Source organism: Panthera pardus, unplaced genomic scaffold (assembly GCF_024362965.1).
Source record: "Panthera pardus isolate Hobbes unplaced genomic scaffold, ASM2436296v1 HiC_scaffold_11, whole genome shotgun sequence".
Taxonomy (NCBI): Eukaryota; Metazoa; Chordata; class Mammalia; order Carnivora; family Felidae; genus Panthera; species Panthera pardus.
Window position 1 is genome coordinate 9,019,047 of NW_026526666.1, and position 21,407 is coordinate 9,040,453.

General features: G+C 36.4%; 1 protein-coding gene across 3 annotated transcripts in view; it reads right to left on the reverse strand.

The window, feature by feature from the left end:
- SYCP1 (synaptonemal complex protein 1) overlaps nt 1-21,407 on the reverse strand; it is a 124,823-nt gene that overhangs the window by 46,268 nt on the left and 57,148 nt on the right. For 2 of the 3 annotated variants that reach the window (XM_053890884.1, XM_053890882.1), the window contains 5 exons: nt 20,748-20,818; nt 17,639-17,720; nt 14,563-14,625; nt 12,058-12,120; nt 11,833-11,895 (listed from right to left, as the gene is read on the reverse strand). In XM_053890884.1, coding sequence (XP_053746859.1) covers nt 11,833-11,895; nt 12,058-12,120; nt 14,563-14,625; nt 17,639-17,720; nt 20,748-20,818 — 342 coding nt within the window. The remainder of the gene's footprint in view (nt 1-11,832; nt 11,896-12,057; nt 12,121-14,562; nt 14,626-17,638; nt 17,721-20,747; nt 20,819-21,407) is intronic. The other variant, XM_019457936.2, reaches the window with a different exon arrangement.

Sequence of the window (21,407 nt, forward strand, 5' to 3'; positions counted from 1 at the left end):
AAGAACAGGTACCATGTACCACCATATGTGGAACTTGAGAAGCTTAACAGAAGACCATGGGGAAAGGGAAGGGGAAAAATAGTTTCAAACAGAGAGGGAGGCAAACCCATAAGAGACTCTTAAATACAGAGAACAAACTAAAGATTGATAAGGGGGATGGGAGAGAGGGGAAAATGGGAGATGGGCATTGAGGAGGGCACTTGTTGGATGAGCACTGGGTGTTGTATGTAAGTGATAAATGACAGGAATCTATCCCCAAAACCAAGAACACACTGTATATGTTGTATGTTAGCTACTTGACGATAAATTATATTTTTAAAAAAATGAGTGCAGGGGCGCCTGGGTGGCTCAGTCGGTTGAGTGTCCGACTTCGGCTCAGGTCATGATCTCACGGTCCATGAGTTTGAGCCCCGCGTCGGGCTCTGTGCTGACAGCTTAGAACCTAGAGCCTGCTTCGGATTCTGTGTCTCCCTCTCTCTCTGCCCCTTCCCCGCTCACACTCTGTCTCTCTCTCATAAATAAACATTAAAAAAAATTTTTTTTTAAATAAAAAATTAAAAAAATGAGTGCAGAATTTTGTCAGATGCTTTTTCTGCAATCACTGAAATGATTACATTGTTCTCTTTTATTACTTGATACAGGAAATTACACTAATAGTTTCAAATTTTAAACTACCTTCTCAAGATAAACCTTCACTCGTTCAATGTAAGATAGTTTTCATTACAAGATTAAATTTACTATTATATTAAGGATTTTATACATATATATTTTTTAGTGTTATTTTTGAGGGAGAGAGACAGAGAACAAATGGGAAAGGCAGAGAGAGAGAGAGAGAGAGAGAGAGAGACAGACAGACAGACAGAATCCGAAGCAGGCTCCACGATCCAAACTGTCAACACAGAGCCTGACGCGGGGCTCAAACTCATGAGCAGTGAGATCATGACCTGAGCCGAAGTCGGACGCTTAACCAACTGGGCCTCCCAGGCGCCCTTATACCTATATTTTTAAGGGATAGTGAAAAAATAAAAGGTATTCTTGTAATGTCTTTGCCAGGATTTGGTATCAAAAAAACTAGTTGAGAATTGTTCCCCTGCTATTTTTAGGAAGAGTTCATAGAAGGCTGATATTATTTTAAAAAATTTCTGAACATACAGTTTTACATTACTTTCAGATGTACAACAAAGTCATTCAGCGTCTCTATACATTATGCTACACACTCACCACAACTGTGGCTACCATTTGTCATCACACAATACTATTACAATACTACTATGTTCCTATGCTGTACCTTTAATTCCCACAACTTATTCATTCCATAACTAGGAAGCTGTATCTCCTACTCCCTAACACCCATTTTGCCCATCCCCCAAAACGGGTATTATTTCTTCCTGAAGCATTTGTTAGAATTCACCAGTGAGACCTTCCAGATCTGGATATTTCTCTAGGAAATTTTTCATGACGAATTCAATATCGCTGATATATGATTCTTTAGATTTTCTGTTTCATCTTGTGTCCGTTCTAGTAAATTAGGTTTTCCAAATTTTCCCATGTCATCTAAGTTTCAAATTTATTGGCATATAATTGTCCATGACATTCCCTTATTATCTTTCCAATAGTTATAATATTTATATTAATAATGTCCTATTTCATTCTTACCTTTAGTGAGTTTTATTATTTTTGTGATCAATCCTGCTAAGGGATTATCAATTTTAGTAATATTTTCAAAGAATCAACTTTTGACTTCATTGATTTTTTTCATTTTTTTTTTCTGTTTGTCTCTCTTCTGTTTCTTTGATCTCTCTTCTTTACTATTTCCTTTTGTCTACTTTCTTTCGGTTTAATTTGCTGAATAAAAACGTGAGTCATTTCTTTTCTAAAACAAACATTGTTGAGAGGAGAGGGAAGATGGCGGCGTAGGAGGACGCTGGGCTCACCGCGCATCCTGCTGATCACTTAGATTCCACCTACACCTGCCTAAATAACCCAGAAAACCGCCAGAGGATTAGCAGAACGGAGTCTCCGGAGCCAAGCGCAGACGAGAGGCCCACGGAAGAGGGTAGGAAGGGCGGCGAGGCGGTGCGCGCTCCACGGACTGGCGGGAGGGAGCCGGGGCGGAGGGGCGGCTCGCAGGCCAAGCAGAGCCCCTGAGTCTGGCTGGCAAAAGCGGAGGGGCCGGACGGACTGTGTTCCGACAGCAAGCGCGACTTAGCGTCTGGGAAGTCATAAGTTAACAGCTCTGCTCGGAAAGCGGGAAGGCTGGAGGACAAAGGGAGGGAGAGCTGCTGAGCCCCCCGGAAGACAGAGCTCAGTTTGGTAGGGAACAAAGGCGCTCGCCAGCGCCATCTCCCTCGCCCATCCCCCAGCCAAAATCCCAAAGGGAACCAGTTCCTGCCAGGGAACTTGCTCGCTCTGCGCAAACACCCAACTCTGTGCTTCCGCGGAGCCAAACCTCCGGCAGTGGATCTGACTCCCTCCCGCTGCCACAGGGCCCCTCCTGAAGTGGATCACCTAAGGAGAAGCGAGCTAAGCCTGCCCCTCCTGCTCCCGTGCACCTTGCCTACCCACCCCAGCTAATACGCCAGATCCCCAGCACCACATGCCTGGCAGTGTGCAAGTAGCCCAGACGGGCCCCGCCACCCCACAGTGAATCCCGCCCCTAGGAGAGGGGAAGAGAAGGCACACACCAGTCTGACTGTGGCCCCAGCGGTGGGCTGGGGGCAGACATCAGGTTGGACTGCGGCCCCGCCCACCAACTCCAGTTATACACCACAGCACAGGGGAAGTGCCCTGCAGGTCCTCACCACTCCAGGGACTATCCAAAATGACCAAACGGAAGAATTCCCCTCAGAAGAATCTCCAGGAAATAAAAACAGCCAATGAACTGATCAAAAAGGATTTAAATAATATAACAGAAAATGAATTTAGAATAATAGTCATAAAATTAATCGCTGGGCTTGAAAACAGAATAGAGGACAGCAGAGAATCCCTTGCTACAGAGATCAAGGGACTAAGGAACAGTCACGAGGAGCTGAAAAACGCTTTAAACGAAATGCAAAACAAAATGGAAACCACGACGGCTCGGCTTGAAGAGGCAGAGGAGAGAATAGGTGAACTAGAAGATAAAGTTATGGAAAAAGAGGAAGCTGAGAGAAAGAGAGATAAAAAAATCCAGGAGTATGAGGGGAAAATTAGAGAACTAAGTGATACACTAAAAAGAAATAATATACGCATAATTGGTATCCCAGAGGAGGAAGAGAGAGGGAAAGGTGCTGAAGGGGTACTTGAAGAAATAATAGCTGAGAACTTCCCTGAACTGGGGAAGGAAAAGGGCATTGAAATCCAAGAGGCACAGAGAACTCCCTTCAGACGTAACTTGAATCGATCTTCTGCACGACATATCATAGTGAAACTGGCAAAATACAAGGATAAAGAGAAAATTCTGAAAACAGCAAGGGATAAACGTGCCCTCACATATAAAGGGAGACCTATAAGACTTGTGACTGATCTCTCTTTTGAAACTTGGCAGGCCATGGGGCGCCTGGGTGGCGCAGTCGGTTAAGCGTCCGACTTCAGCCAGGTCACGATCTCGTGGTCCGTGAGTTCGAGCCCCGTGTCGGGCTCTGGGCTGATGGCTCAGAGCCTGGAGCCTGTTTCCGATTCTGTGTCTCCCTCTCTCTGCCCCTCCCCCGTTCATGCTCTGTCTGTCTCTCTCTGTCCCAAAAATAAATAAAAAAAAAAAAAAACAAAAACAAAAACGTTGAAAAAAAAAAAAAGAAACTTGGCAGGCCAGAAAGGATTGGCACGATATCTTCAGTGTGCTAAACAGAAAAAATATGCAGCCGAGAATCCTTTATCCAGCAAGTCTGTCATTTAGAATAGAAGGAGAGATAAAGGTCTTCCCAAACAAACAAAAACTGAAGGAATTTGTCACCACTAAACCAGCCCTACAAGAGATCCTAAGGGGGATCCTGTGAGACAAAGTACCAGAGACATCACTACAAGCATAAAACATACAGACATCACAATGACTCTAAACCCGTATCTTTCTATAATAACACTGAATTTAATCATACTTAAATGCGCCAACCAAAAGACATAGGGTATCAGAATGGATAAAAAAACAAGACCCATCTATTTGCTGTCTACAAGAGACTCATTTTACACCTGAGGACACCTTTAGATTGAGAGTGAGGGGATGGAGAACTATTTATCATGCTACTGGAAGCCAAAAGAAAGCTGGAGTAGCCATACTTATATCAGACAAACTAGACTTTAAATTAAAGGCTGTAACAAGAGATGAAGAAGGGCATTATATAATAATTACAGGGTCTATCCATCAGGAAGAGCTAACAATTATAAATGTCTATGTGCCGAATACCGGAGCCCCCAAATATATAAAACAATTACTCATAAACATAAGCAACCTATTGATAAGAATGTGGTCATTGCAGGGGACTTTAACACCCCACTTACAGAAATGGATAGATCATCTAGACACACGGTCAATAAAGAAACAAGGGTCCTGAATGATACATTGGATCAGATGGACTTGACAGATATATTTAGAACTCTGCATCCCAAAGCAACAGAATATACTTTCTTCTCGAGTGCACATGGAACATTCTCCAAGATAGATCATATACTGGGTCACAAAACAGCCCTTCATTAAGTTTACAAGAATTGAAATTATACCATGCATATTCAGACCACAATGCTATGAAGCTTGAAATCAACCACAGGAAAAAGTCTGGAAAACCTCCAAAAGCATGGAGGTTAAAGAACACCCTACTAACGAATGAGTGGGTCAACCAGGCAATTAGAGAAGAAATTAAAAAATATATGGAAACAAACGAAAACGAAAATACAACAATCCAAACGCTTTGGGACGCAGCGAAGGCAGTGCTGAGAGGAAAATACATTGCAATCCAGGCCTATCTCAAGAAACAAGAAAAATCCCAAATACAAAATCTAACAGCACACCTAAAGGAAATAGAAGCAGAACAGCAAAGGCAGCCTAAACCCAGCAGAACAAGAGAAATAATAAAGATCAGAGCAGAAATAAACAATATAGAATCTAAAAAAACTGTAGAGCAGATCAACGAAAACAAGAGTTGGTTTTTTGAAAAAATAAAATTGACAAACCTCTAGCCAGGCTTCTCAAAAAGAAAAGGGAGATGACCCAAATAGATAAAATCATGAATGAAAATGGAATTATTACAACCAATCCCTCTGAGATACAAACAATTATCAGGAAATACTATGAAAAATTATATGCCAACAAATTGGACAACCTGGAAGAAATGGACAAATTCCTAAACACCCACACTCTTCCAAAACTCAATCAGGAGGAAATAGAAAGCTTGAACAGACCCATAACCAGCAAAGAAATTGAATTGGTTATCAAAAATCTCCCAACAAATAAGAGTCCAGGACCAGATGGCTTCCCAGGGGAGTTCTACCAGACGTTTAAAGCAGAGATAATACCTATCCTTCTCAAGCTATTCCAAGAAATAGAAAGGGAAGGAAAACTTCCAGAGTCATTCTATGAAGCCAGTATTACTTTGATTCCTAAACCAGACAGAGACCCAGTAAAAAAAGAGAACTACAGGCCAATATCCCTGATGAATATGGATGCAAAAATTCTCAATAAGATACTAGCAAATCGAATTCAACGGCATATAAAAAGAATTATTCACCATGATCAAGTGGGATTCATTCCTGGGATGCAGGGCTGGTTCAACATTCGCACATCAATCAACGTGATACATCACATTAACAAAAAAAAAGAGAAGAACCATATGATCCTGTCAGTCGATGCAGAAAAGGCCTTTGACAAAATCCAGCACCCTTTCTTAATAAAAACCCTTGAGAAAGTCGGGATAGAAGGAACATACTTAAAGACCATAAAAGCCATTTATGAAAAGCCCACAGATAACATCATCCTCAATGGGGAAAAACTGAGAGCTTTTTCCCTGAGATCAGGAACACGACAGGGATGCCCACTCTCACCGCTGTTGTTTAACATAGTGCTGGAAGGTCTAGCATCAGCAATCAGACAACAAAAGGAAATCAAAGGCATCAAAATTGGCAAAGATGAAGTCAAGCTTTCGCTTTTTGCAGATGACATGATATTATACATGGAAAATCCGATAGACTCCACCAAAAGTCTGCTAGAACTGATACATGAATTCAGCAAAGTTGCAGGATACAAAATCAGTGTACAGAAATCAGTTGCATTCTTATACACTAACAATGAAGCAACAGAAAGACAAATAAAGAAACTGATCCCATTCACAACTGCACCAAGAAGCATAAAATACCTAGGAATAAATCTAACCAAAGATGTAAAAGATCTGTATGCTGAAAAATATATAAAGCCTATGAAGGAAATTGAAGAAGATATAAAGAAATGGAAAGACATTCCCTGCTCATGGATTGGAAGAATAAATATTGTCAAAATGTCAATACTACCCAAAGCTATCTACACATTCAATGCAATCCCAATCAAAATTGCACCAGCATTCTTCTCGAAACTAGAACAAGCAACCCTAAAATTCATATGGAACCACAAAAGGCCCCGAATAGCCAAAGTAATTTTGAAGAAGAAGACCAAAGCAGGAGGCATCACAATCCCAGACGTTAGCCTCTACTACAAAGCTGTCATCATCAAGACAGCATGGTATTGGCACAAAAACAGACACATAGACCAATGGAATAGAATAGAAACCCCAGAACTAGACCCACAAACGTATGGCCAACTAATCTTTGACAAAGCAGGAAAGAACATCCAATGGAAAAAAGACAGTCTCTTTAACAAATGGTGCTGGGAGAACTGGACAGCAACATGCAGAAGGTTGAAACTAGACCACTTTCTCACACCATTCACAAAAATAAACTCAAAATGGATAAAGGACCTGAATGTGAGACAGGAAACCATCAAAACCTTAGAGGAGAAAGCAGGAAAAGACCTCTCTGACCTCAGCCGTAGCAATCTCTTACTCGACACATCCCCAAAGGCAAGGGAATTAAAAGCAAAAGTGAATTACGGGGACCTTATGAAGATAAAAAGCTTCTGCACAGCAAAAGAAACAACCAACAAAACTAAAAGGCAACCAATGGAATGGGAAAAGATATTTGCAAATGACATATCGGACAAAGGGCTAGTATCCAAAATCTATAAAGAGCTCACCAAACTCCACACCCAAAAAACAAATAACCCAGTGAAGAAATGGGCAGAAAACATGAATAGACACTTCTCTAAAGAAGACATCTGGATGGCCAACAGGCACATGAAAAGATGTTCAACGTCGCTCCTTATCAGGGAAATACAAATCAAAACCACACTCAGATATCACCTCACGCCAGTCAGAGTGGCCAAAATGAACAAATCAGGAGACTATAGATGCTGGAGAGGATGTGGAGAAACGGGAACCCTCTTGCACTGTTGGTGGGAATGCAAATTGGTGCAGCCGCTCTGGAAAGCAGTGTGGAGGTTCCTCAGAAAATTAAAAATAGACCTACCCTATGACCCAGCAATAGCACTGCTAGGAATTTATCCAAGGGATACAGGAGTACTGATGCATAGGGGCACTTGTACCCCAATGTTTATAGCAGCACTCTCAACAATAGCCAAATTATGGAAAGAGCCTAAATGTCCATCAACTGATGAATGGAGAAAGAAATTGTGGTTTATATACACAATGGAATACTACGTGGCAATGAGAAAGAATGAAATATGGCCTTTTGTAGCAACGTGGATGGAACTGGAGAGTGTGATGCTAAGTGAAATAAGCCATACAGAGAAAGACAGATACCATATGGTTTCACTCTTATGTGGATCCTGAGAAACTTAACAGAAACCCATGGGGGAGGGGAAGGAAAAAAAAAAAAAAAAGAGGTTAGAGTGGGAGAGAGCCAAAGCATAAGAGAATGTTAAAAACTGAGAACAAGGGGCGCCTGGGTGGCGCAGTCGGTTAAGCGTCCGACTTCAGCCAGGTCACGATCTCACGGTCCGTGAGTTCGAGCCCCGCATCGGGCTCTGGGCTGATGGCTCGGAGCCTGGAGCCTGTTTCCGATTCTGTGTCTCCCTCTCTCTCTGTCCCTCCCCCGTTCATGCTCTGTCTCTCTCTGTCCCAAAAATAAATAAACGTTGAAAAAAAAAAAACAAAAACAAAAAAAACTGAGAACAAACTGAGGGTTGATGGGGGGTGGGAGGGAGGGGAGGGTGGGTGATGGGTATTGAGGAGGGCACCTTTTGGGATGAGCACTGGGTGTTGTATGGAAACCAATTTGACAATAAATTTCATATATTAAATAAATAAATAAATAAATAAATAAATAAATAAATAAATAAAACATTGTTTATAAATTTCCTTCCAAAACCTGCCAAATGCATGCCACAAATTTTGACATGCTGTATTTCTATCATTATTCAGTTTAAAATCATTTCTAACTTTTCTTGTGATTTCTTCTTTGGCCTATGACTTATTAGTGTGATATTTAATTTCTAAATATTCAGACTTTTCTAGGTATCTTAAGGTTACTTATTTCTAACTTAATTCTATTGTAGTTAAAGAATATACTTTGTAAAACTTCAATCTTTTTAAACATATGGAGACTTGTTTTATAGCCCAGCATATGGTCTTCCTTGGTAAACATTCTATGTGTCTACAAAATAATTCACAGCTTAACTATAGTGTTCTATAAATGCAAATTAAGTCAAGGTAGTAAATGGTGTTGTTCAGAATTTCTACATTCTTACCAATTTTTTACTAGTTGTATCAATTGCTGAAAGAGGTGTATTATAATTCATTTTAGTTTAAGTTTTTGCTTCACGTATTTTGAAGCTCTGTTATAAAATACAAACATACTCGTGATTGTTACATCTTCCTGATACATTAATGCCTTTATCACTGTGAAATGCTCTTCTGGATCTCTGATAATACTTTTATCTTAACCTGTTTTGTGTGTTATTAAAACAATCACTCCAGTTTTCCTATTCTTACTGTTTGCATGGTATACAATGTATCTTTTTCATCTTTATTTTCAATTTCCTTGTATCTTTATATTAAATAAAGTATGTCTCTTATAGGTAGCATATAGTTTGGTCTCAATTTTTTATCCAGACTAACAATCTCTGCCTTTCTTTTTATTATTTAGTCCATTGATATTTAAGGTAATTATTGATATGCTTGATTCAGATGTATCATTTTGCTCTTTGCCTTCCATTCACGTCATCTTTTTGTTCTGCTCTTTTGGATTTATCAAAATTTTTTAGTATTCCACTTTTTTGGCTTTTGGCTGGGAGGAGATGAAGGTGCAACTGTCTTTGGTGGTCCTAAATCCAGATTCAGCCAACATCAACTGCTGTCACCATGCCAATAAAGTTTGATCCCAATGAGATGAAAGTTGTATACCTGATGGGCAATGGTAGAGAAGTTGGTGCCACATCTGTCCTAGCCCCGAAGATCAGCCCCCTACGTCTGTCTCCAAAAAAGGTTTGTGATGATATCACCAAGGCAACTGGTGATTGGAAGGGTCTGAGGATTACAGTGAAACTGACCATTCAGAACAGACAGGCCCAGATTGAAGTAGTACCTTCTGCCTCTGACCTGATTATCAAAGCCATCAAGAAACCGCCAAGAGACAGAAAGCAGCAGAAAAATATTAAGCACAGTGGAAATAACACTTTTGATGAGACTGGCAACAAAGTCAGACAGATGTGGCACCGATCTTTGCTAGAGAACTCTCTGGAACCATTAAAGAGATCTTGGGGACTGACTGCCCAATCTGCGGGCTGCAATGTTGATGGCTGACACTCTCATGACATCAATAGAGAGCAGTGGAGCTAAGCTGGTGAAGAACTGTAAATAAAAATATTTCAAAAAAGGATCATTTGACAACCAATGGAAAAATTTTTTTCTTCATTCCATTTTTCTATTGGCTTTTCACTGTTTCTTTCCATTATTTTATAGTGACTGCTCTAGAGAGAATATGTATCACTAACTTATAGTCTACACAAGGACTTAATAGTGTACTACTTCATGTATCATGTAAAAATCCTGCAACAAAATAGTTGTATTTTCCTTCCTGCTCTTTGAGCCATGGTTGTCATATATCTTATGCACTGTACATAGAATTTTTTTATAGAAGCCAAATACACATTTTAAAAATTAAAAAAAGAAAAATATATAGCCTTTTGTATTCATTTACATATTTACTGTTTCTAGTACTTTTCATTCCTTCCATTGATTCAAGTTTTCATCTGATGTCATTTTCCTTCAGACAGAAAAAAATTCCTTCAGCAGGTCTTTAACGATTAGTACAACTCTCAATGTCCTTATTTTTGCTGCATACAGAATTCTGGCTTGATGGTTTATTTCTGGCACCACTTTACAGATGTCATTCCTTTGTCATCCAGCCTTCACTGTCCTAATGCAAGGTCAGCCCTCATTTGTGTCATTGTTTCCCCATATGCAATATGATGTTCTTCTCTGGCTGCTTTTAAGTTTCTATTTTGGGTTTTAGCACTTTGACTAAGATATACCTGCCTAGGTATCATTTTCTGTTTATCTTCCTTTGGATTTGATAAAAGCCACAGATCTGCAAGTTTCTGTTTTTTATTAAATGTGGGAAATTTTTCAGAAATCCTTCAAATAACCTTCTTTTGACCTATTCTCTCTCTACCCTCTTCTTAGGGTCTCCAACTACACATTTAAAACCACTTGATATTGTCCCGCAGGCCACTGAAGTACCATTCCTTTTTTTTTTTTTTTCTTCTCCATCTTTCTTCTGTGCTTCTCTGATCATTTCTATTGATCCAGCTTTCAAGCTCACTGACACTCTCTTCATCCATTTTCAATCTACTACTAGGACACTTGAAGTTTAAGATATTTTACTTTTCAGTTTTAGAATCTCCATGTGATTCTTTTTTAAAGTTTCCATTTATTCATGGAGATTCCCCATTTGTTATTTCATTATAATCATACTCTCCATCTTTGAACACAATTAAAATAGCTATATAAATGATCTTATCTGCTAATTCCATCATCTGGGTCATCTTAGAGTGATTTCCTATTGACTTATTTTTATACTGCTAATGGTTATTGTGTCATCTTCAGTTTAGGGCTACTATAAGTAATGCTGCTATGAAGATTTTGTACATTTCTCTTGATTCTACCTACAGAAGGCTGATTTATAGGATATATGTATCAGTTACTTTTCTACATAATTCTAGCAGTTTGAGACTTCTTTTCATTTTTAACACAATGTTTATATATTTTTAATCTCAAATAGTATTACAGGAAGGTGTAATATTTTTGCTTTCCTAGAAAAGGGACATGTCTCAAACACTGAGAACCATTGTTTTCCATTCAAGACTCAAAAACTATTTGAGTACTGTCAGTTGTTGTTCAAAGACTTGGGCATATGATAACAAATTAGAGCTCTGACATCATGAGCTGACATTCCCTAAGTTTAATTTGTTTCTACAAAACCAATGGTTCTCAAACTTCTTGGTCAGCCAGATAATCATATGTAGAGCTTCTATAAAATGTAGATTCCAAGGCTCCATCCCAAAATCTACTCAATCTCAATTGTGGAGGTATGGGTAAGGAATATGAATACACACATATACCACACATGTTCATGTATTTTAAGCTGCTTATATTATTTTAATTCAGCTAAATCACAGACAAGTACTCTATTACAACTAAAAGGATTCCTGTAATCTCAAAAGAAAATTTCTGAAAATTACTGCTACAATATGAAGAGTTTAAAATTCCTAAGTTCTCATCTACTTACTAGTATTTTAAAAACAAAGAGTCCAAATACCTTTATCTCATAAATATTCAGTTGCTTGCTTTCTGCTGTACCCTTTTTTTTTAAGGCCTTATTCTGTAAAAAATTAAAAATACAGAATTACATTTAGTGATTCAATTTTGCACTGCCACTGACTTAGACTGAAATTACTAAAGGAAAGAAAAGCATTATTCTCTAAAAGTATAGTGAAAAAAATAGTTTTCCTTTAATAGTTTGATTTTGAGAATCAGCACGTACCTCTTGCTGGAGTTCTTCAATACACTTGCTTTTATTTTCAACTTGTTTCCTTAAATTGTTACACTACAAATTATGAGAAATTATAATTATTTTATTCAATATTCCAGTCAAAATAAGTAATTTTAAACAAAAATATTGCATAAGGTAACAAAGAGGTCATTTCAAAAATCATGTGGTTAAGTAATTCCATTAATGTCAAAAATTATGTGATCAAGTATAAATTGTAATGAAGAAAATGTGCCTCTTGGTAAATTCTATACAGAAGGCTGAATTATATTCATTGGATTTTCAAAAGCTACAGCCAGAGATAAGATTAACTGTAATTTGTTCCCCATTATTACTCATTATTCCCCATTTAATTATTCCCCACTCATTATTCCCCATTTCTCATTTCTGAGTCTCTTTTACTTGTTATATTTGGGGAAGGGAAATAAGGTGATACTCTATGTTCTAGCTACATTCTAATTCCTCTTATCTAAACCACTTTTTTTAAATCTCACTTTAAGAGACTATTTCACCTGAGTACACAGGCATGATTGGATCAAGAGGCATTAGGCTAAGAAATATTTGGAGCACCATAAAAGCACAGATTTCTAAACAGTCCTAAGACATTACAACTTTGTAAATTGTCCTAATTTCCATCAAAATAGAAACTCCAAAGGGGGGGGGGGGGAAACTAACCTCTCTTAGCACAAACTATTGTGTTAAATATTTTTACTGCAAAACCCATGTGCAGTCATAGTTAAGTATTATTCTAAAGCTGAGTAATACACGGCACTGTTGTTTAAAGTGACTTATTTATCTCCTTTTTAATATCCCCCACCCCCAAACCGTCTACTTCACGGAAGAAAAGTTAAAGAAAAGTGATTTTCACAGCAATTTTACTGGTATAAACATATTAGCAGGTACAACTATTTGTGTATATAATTTTTCCTTACTTCCAATTTTGACAGAAAAGGCAGCTAGATACTCTGAACAACCTTCCTGATAATTTAAAAGTAAATGGCTACAAAACAGATAATCTGCTTACTTGAAATTACAATTTAAAGTGATAATAGTAGGTTTGGGGGTAGCACCAAAACCAGCTAAGGATGTATGTTGAAACTACCTAGGGTAAGGGAAATAGATAAAACTTAGAGCTCACTAAAGGTAAAGAATTCAATAACACAACCCCGCATAAAGCCATAAACTCAAAAGACTACCTACCCTATGAAAATGTAAACAAGAAATAAATCTGCCACACAGAAGGGTACTGTAAGAAAACTTGTCTGTCTTGATGCTAACACTTAAGTTAAAGGTATCAAAATCTTCCCTGAAATTTGTAGACATGAGGTAGCCTTATATGAGTTTATAGGCTTAATTCATGCTATCTCTATTATTTGGAAAAACTTAAAAATGGAGAATTTAATTTAAAATGGTTCCTGGTGAACAGTGCTCCCAAGAAAATCTTTTGGGGAAGATCCCAACTTCAATACAAACCACAAAGAAATCCCATAGATGAAATTCCAAAGAATCATTAAAAAACACAAAAGAATCAGCAGAAACAAAAAGCAGAATGAGACCTGAAAAGACTTCAAATACTGGTATTCCTAAAAAAACCTTCTTTATTATTGGCATTACTACCATCCAAAAATTATATACCTTACTAAAATGATAGTGGCATCAAAACTATCAACTTTGAAGTCATTTTGACTGCCCCATCTCACTCTCCCTTCTTTCTGAATAAGCTAATGAAAATTAAAGTAACAAGTTTTCATTCCTTTTAAGTTTAAATAATCTCCAAATTTAGGGCTAATGAAGATAAATATATTTGGTAGGATGTCCAAAAATTCTTGAAAAGGATTTAAACTATCACAGTTTTTGAAATCACAGTTCAATTTTAAATAAAATAATTCATGTGCATAGACACAAAGAATTTTATTCACCAGAATTCTAGGTAGAAGAAAACAGTGTTGCTTATTAGAGGTCAGAACTTCAGAGAGTGAACTATACTTTTCCAGAGGACTACTCAACTATAAAGAAGGTCAAGTTTAGTACAAGTGTGTGGTGAGGGACAGAGAAAGGAAGAGTGAATTGGGATGGACAGCCAGGCAGTAAAAACACTTCATAACTTCACATAAAAAGACGAGAAAATTTTCTGTAGCTCCCTTGATTATAAGAATGAGAGCAAAGTCTAACAATAATGTTTAAAAGCATCTTGCCGCTCTAAAGATATCTGCAACAAATACAGCTGCTGAGAGTGTGAAATCTGGGGAAAGGGAAGAGATAACTAAAGAGAAGTTTAGTGAAACTTTGCTCTTTGAAGCACTGTACAAAACTCCTGAACTAATGGCCTCTTCAAAGAAACCTGCAGTAAAAATCCAAAATTATTCCTTAAAGCCTTCAATGGAGAATTGAGATCTCTTTCTACAAGACAGTGTAAAGACTCCTCCTAAAGAATCTAGTCATACATATATTGTTACAAAGTCTCTTTTCTCAAAAACATTTTTTGCAATTTGATAATACCTTGTTCTCTAATATCTTCATTTGTTTATCTTTTTTTAAAACTTCACATTCAATGCTGCGAGCCTAAAAAACATTATATGACATCAGATTAAAAACGCTAACAGAATTTTCTTCTATGAGAATCTTATAGAAATGGAATTATAAAACTTAGTCTTATATTTCTACAAAAATATCCATTCTCCCAGTTTATTTCAGTATTCTTTTTTTTAAAAAAAAGAAACTGTCTTTAATGTTCATCATTCTTATCTTGGCCCAACAATCACTTTATATTTTATTAACTTCCCAGTTTACCCTGAAATTAAAAAAAGAGGTTTACTTATTTATTTTGAGGGAGAGTGCATGTGTGTGCGTATGCACACATACAAGTGGGAAAGGGGCAGACAGAGAGGGAGAAACAATCCCAAGCAGGCTCTGAGCATCAGCACCAACGCAAGCCTCAATCTCACAAACAATGAATGAGATCATGACCCGAGCAGAAATCCAGAGTCAGACACTTAACCAACTGAGCCACCCAGGCACCCGCTACCCTGGATTTTTAACAGTTGTCTTGCATACAAATGTTTATAATTTTTTAAATGTGTCTTTCACAAACATTTGTTAGATCTGAACCTTGTAACAACCCAATGATAAAGACAGGTCAGGTATTATTATCTCCATTTTAGAGATGAGAAAATAGGCTCAGATAAAGCATGCATGAAACAATATAAATGTCTAAACTAAGGTAGCAGACTGGGGGGAAAAGTGTAATGAATATCAATGCCAGGCAAATATCTGAGAACTACTTACAAATTGGATTCTTTCTGAGAAGCTGTTTCAATAGGTAAGTAGAAATCCAACCATGGAAAAAGCTTAAATATGCTAACAACTTGTTTTGCATTTTGGGTTTTTTCCCTTAACTCATCACTAATATCTTGTACATTGATAACATAAATTTAAATTCTTGGTAGAGAATTTTTATTTTAAACACTAAATTCATGTTTTACCACAACACAAACAAAAGGACTAGGGTCTTGGGCAGCCTCCGATGCAAATTTTAAAGCAGTAAATTACATAGCAAGTCTTTAGGATAAGATTAAATTGTTTTTTTCTGGTTGAACGTAGTAAATATGAAACTGAAAGTAAAAAATATGTTTTTGGAAGAAAAAAATATGGGAGAGTCTAAAGAATGGTAGAAGTCTAGCACTACCACTACTACTTCTTATTCATGCCATTCAGAGTCTCAATTTCTTTTTTTTTTTTTTTTTAAGTTTATTTATTTATTGGGGGGAGGAGGCAGGGAGAGATGAACAAAGAGGCAGACAATCCCAAGCAGGCTCTGTGCTGCCAGCCAGAGCCTGATGCAGGGCTCAGTCTCACAAACTGTGAGATCATGACCTGAGCCGAAGTCAAGAATCAGATGCATTACCAGACTGAGCCACCCAGGTGCTCCTAGAGGCTTGATTTCTTAATTCATAAAAAGAGGACAAAAGTAAGTTCCAGTTAACTAAGATAACATATATAGAGAACTAGAATGTTCCTGGTACACTGTAAGCCCTTCAAAATATTAGCTCATCTCATCCTTAGTTGAGATGGTCTGACAACTTTCTAAAAGTAAACATGACATTCCTCAGGTCAAAACTCTTCAATAACCTCAAATTCCTAAATATAGTTTATGAGACTTTAAATAATCTGCCCTCATCTCTCCCAACTTTCATTTTCCCTATCCTCATCTCTCCACTCTCATCTTTCCCTACTCTCTACACTATTACCACAATCTTAAACTCCACCTTTCAACCAAAATGAACTTTTCATAATTGTTTAAATACAAAAGACTCTCTCATGGTCTGTATACAGTGTGTGTATACTTGTAAATTAGAACACTCTTTTCCCTGATATATTTATGTCCACCTCTCTGCCTTCCACTAATTCCTATTAATCTAAGGTTTCAAATTGAATGTCACTTCTTCCAGGAAACTTATCCTGATTAGATGCCCCGTACAGGCTCCAACAGCATCTATATAGAGGACCTATGTTTTGGTCTGGCCACCATTCTTTCCTGAGAAAACTCTGTTAGTGTAAATTCCATGATAATCCTGCTAAATCCATGTTGTTTGATCGAAGCTAATCTGTCTCCAGGAGCACGTGGGTAAGTACCTCAGGCTTTGCCAAATTACTCTACCCCTTACCCACAATAATCAATTCAGGAAGAAGTAAGTAAACTAAACTAGGCCAAAGTCCTTTCCAAGATTTTTTTTCCAGAGCTTTCAGGACACTTTTTTAAAGCCTTCCAACTGACTCCAGCACCTTTCATATCTCCTCATTCCATTCTTAAAAATTAAAAATATCACTTCCCTAATAACAAATCTTAATTGGGGGCACCTGGGTGACTCAGTCAGCTAAGCATCTGACTTCCGCTCAGGTCATGATCTAGTGATTCGTGAGTTCGAGCCCCACCTTGGGCTCTGTGCTGACAGCTCAGAGCCTGGAGCCTGCTTCAGATTCTGTGCCCCTCCACTCTCTCTCTCTCTCTCTCTCTCTCTCTGTCCCCTCCCCCCATGCTCTCGCTTGCTCTCTCTCAAAAATATATAAGCATTAAAAAAAAAAAAAACTTTAATTGGATCACACATTATCCACCAGAACAAATGAAGTCCAAGCTTGACACCCAGAACAGTGCCTAGAACATGGTGGAATCACATACTTTGTACTATTCCACTTTTGTGATATTCTTCCCGGAAAACCTTCTTCCTATCTCTATATATTGACATCATACCCACCAAAGCACAACACACACTTACCAATTTTATCAGTATGTCATTTACTGACAAATTTTTTCTTGAGCCTCTTTAGCCTAAAAATGTATATCAACATTAAATGTTGAGGATTTATGAAAGAAATTTAGAATTATACCACTATTTCTTTTATTTATAAATCCTGTAAGCAAAATAACTCAGCTCTGCCTGTATTTTTAAGGTCAGCAGTCTACAATAGTCCCTATATCACTATTTATACACTAGAATATTCCATTTTTTTTTTTACACACATGGTGATTTTATGATTTGAAATTCTATTCTACAATTTATTATTAAATATAACATACATTTTCTTCGCTCTTGTCCAATTTACATTTAACTTCATCTCCTTTCTGCTTTAGTTCTTCTCGCACAGATTCCAGTTCATTCCTTAAAGGAAATGGAAGAGTGATATAGTAATAAACTTTATATTTTTTGTTCTATTCATTTTCTGGGATTTCTAAAATGCTTGACTATATTTTTTTGTTGGTTTAGATTTTCATTTTGTTTGGTAATTATTCATGCATTAATGTCAACATATATACCTCCTCTCCTACATTTAAATGAATTTATACATTTAACTTGAAACTACGTAGATCCTTTTTCCATTAAAAAAACCTCTAGAAAGAAGTACTTCTGATTTAAATCAAGACTTCACTTTACTCTTCCTTAGTCTTAAATTAGTCATCATAGTCAAGACATAGTTATTATTTTATACAAATAAATTAGGGACATAAATACAAGTGATTTTTAATGAACTACTACATGACTGAGATATTTGCATAGACAAATATCCTTACATAGAGAGAGAGAGTATCTCTGGAAACACACATAAGAAACAGTGATACCTCTGGGGAGGGAAACTAGATAGCAGAAAGACAAAGGAAAGACAGTTTTCTTTCCTTATGTGCCCCCCTTTGTCACTTTGAATTTTGTACCATATGCATGTATTATCCTTTCAAAATTTTGTAAATTAAAAATTTGTTGCACATGAAAGCAATGGTCTTTTGTCTTGAATCCTTGAAGCTATTTATTTTTTTCTTTTTTTTTAATTTTATTTTGTTTTTTTAAAAAATTTCTTTTTTAACGTTTATTTATTTTTGAGACAGAGAGAGACAGAGCATGAATGGGGGAGGGTCAGAGAGAGGGAGACACAGAATCCGAAACAGGCTCCGAGCTGTCAGCACAGAGCCCGATGTGGGGCTCAAACTCACAGACCGCGAGATTGTGACCTGAGCCAAGGTCGGCCGCTCAACCGACTGAGCCACCCAGGCGCCCCTTAAATTTTATTTTACAGAGAGCACATGAGCAGGAGAGAGGGACAGAGGGAGAGGGACAGGGAGAGGGAGAGAGAGAATCCCAAGCAGGCTCCATGCTCAGTGTGGAGCCTGATGAGGGGTTTGATCCCACGACCTTGGGATCATGACCTGAGCTGAAATCAAGAGTCCGATGCTCAACCGACTGGCCATCCGGGCACCCCTTCTTGAAGCTATTTCTATTTATAGAAATATATAAATATTATTCAATCATATGAAATAATTGGCCTTGTAAAAACTGAATTCAGGCTATTTACTCTTTAACTGAGTATAAAATTTTTAATTGGCATATTCTTACTTCTATATATGAGTGTATATATATATAGTATATAGAGTTGTGATATATGTAATATATATTGTATATATAATTACATAATATATATATACAATATATATTATATAACATATACAGTTATTATATATAACTCTTCAGAGTGTATATATACATATATATTCAGAGTTATTTATGTCCATAGAGTAGGTAGATGTACAAAAAGATATTTTCTAAGTAATTTTAATTCTCCTAAATAAAAGGTAGCCTTTCCCTAAAATAGGTCTTCATTTTTTATCTCCAAAATGTACAGTGCTTTAATCACAGAGATTCAATCTAGAAATAACAGCTACTTTCTCTGAAGGAGAAAACTGAGCAACAACAACAAAAGCAATCATTAGAAGTGTAATAAAAGATGACTTTCCAAACCTAGAAAATGGCGACGGTCTTGTGGCCAGACACTATATGTAGTACTTTATTCACATTACCTCATATAATCCTCAATCCTATATATTAACCAAAATGAGAAGCCAAAGCTTAATACTTCAAAATATAAGTACAGACAAGGACCCCCAAGTATTTAGAAACCATCTAAATTAACTAATGGATTAAAAGGAAACTTAAAATACAGGAACAGGTTGTTTAGAAAATAAACATTAAAAACACTATATATCAAAACCTAAGTCATAGATCCATAGCTGTGTTAAGAAGTAAACTGCTATCTTCAAATGTTTTTATGATTTGAAAAAGAGAAAGAAAACTAAGTATCAATATATCAATTTGAAAAAGAACTAAAGAAAAGATTAATATGTGATTTTAAGCAGGCAAAACATTTCTAAGTAGAAAAGCAATGGAAAAATTACCAAAAAGAGACAACTAGATTTAATTCAAATTAAAAAAATTTACGCACAACAAAAAATTACCCAAAATGCAAGGAAAACAACAAGTTGGGGGAAATATGTACTGTAATATATTGTAAATATATGTAAATATATTATTTAAAGCTTAAGTAAATCAGTAAGTAAACAAGACCTCAAAAGTATTAACAGGCAACAGATATAAGCAATTTTAGAAATAAGAAATTCTAGCAAGCAAACACAAAAAATTCCAAAACTTACCCCCCAAAAAAGAAAATTACAAGTCCTAATAGCAATGAGTTCTTTTTATCTATTATATTATCAAATAAATTAATAATAATACCCAAAACAAATTAAAAGATATTTGGAGCCAGCATTTTCATACAATAGTGATTGTACTGCATGGTTTACAACTAGTATAACCTATTAGAAACCATTTGACTATCAACAGTTATTGAAATAATTATTCCTATGACTCAGTAAATTCTCCTTGAAATGTATCCTATCAAATTCAAAATAAGGGAAAAAATCTGTATGCTCCAAGATGTTTACTACAATACTATTTATGATAGTGGAAAACTGGAAAATGTCATCTCTAAAACCAACAAGGATTAAAATAAATTGTTATATCCACTTGACTGGTTTACAGGCATTAAAAATAGACGATTGTGAAAACACCTAGAAACATGGACAACGTTTTAAAATAACATTAATTTTTTTAAATTTCGCTTCTAAATTTTCTTGCATATAATTACTTTCTTCGTGATGCTTTAAAATTCCTGTCTAACCTATTTCAACAATAGAACAAAAGACATTGTTATGATTTTATTTTTAAGCAGAACTCCAAAGCAATCATTCTAATTTTTTACTTTATACCATATCCAACATTAAGTGTAATTTAAATTAACCATAACAAATAGAAACATACTAAAATCTTTTGCCAGACAAAAAAAAGCCAACTCATTAGTCTTGCCTTAATTGTGTTTCAGTTTTTTCCATATTTTCTATTTGTTTCAACATCCGTTCTTCTTTCTTTTTGCTATTCTAAAGAAATAATAAATGTTTATGTTAATCATTCTGTTTCAACAAAAATAAAATTGAAACTAATATTTAAAACCTTTATCTGTCACCATAAAATTCAGTTAGTTATATATAAAACAAGACAGTGAGCTATTTAACTTGCATAGTTACATACTATTTTTCCAGCCTTATTTTAATTATTCCCCTAGTAATTTATATACAACAGCTAAAAAGCAAGTCTTACTTATTGTCTCCCAGTGACACTTTAAGGCCTTCTATCCTTGTTCATATTGTTGTGATTTCAAGGAATGCTTTTCCATTCACTATTACCTACTGAACTTATAATCAGTCATCTTTTAAGACCAAAATCAATGCTATATTCTCTCTGAAGCCTTCTCTTCCTCCAAGGAAGAAGATAACACTTTGTCCCCAAAACAACACATATAACATACTATTTTAAGTTATTTGAGCATTTAGTTCTTCTCTTGAGTCATAAGATCTTAATGAGGAAAGAAGGTATTGTATTCATCGTTGTATCCTCCACACTGTCATATGATTTACCCGATAAATACTTGAATAAATATTCATAAAAATCCTAACGCTTAAAATTACA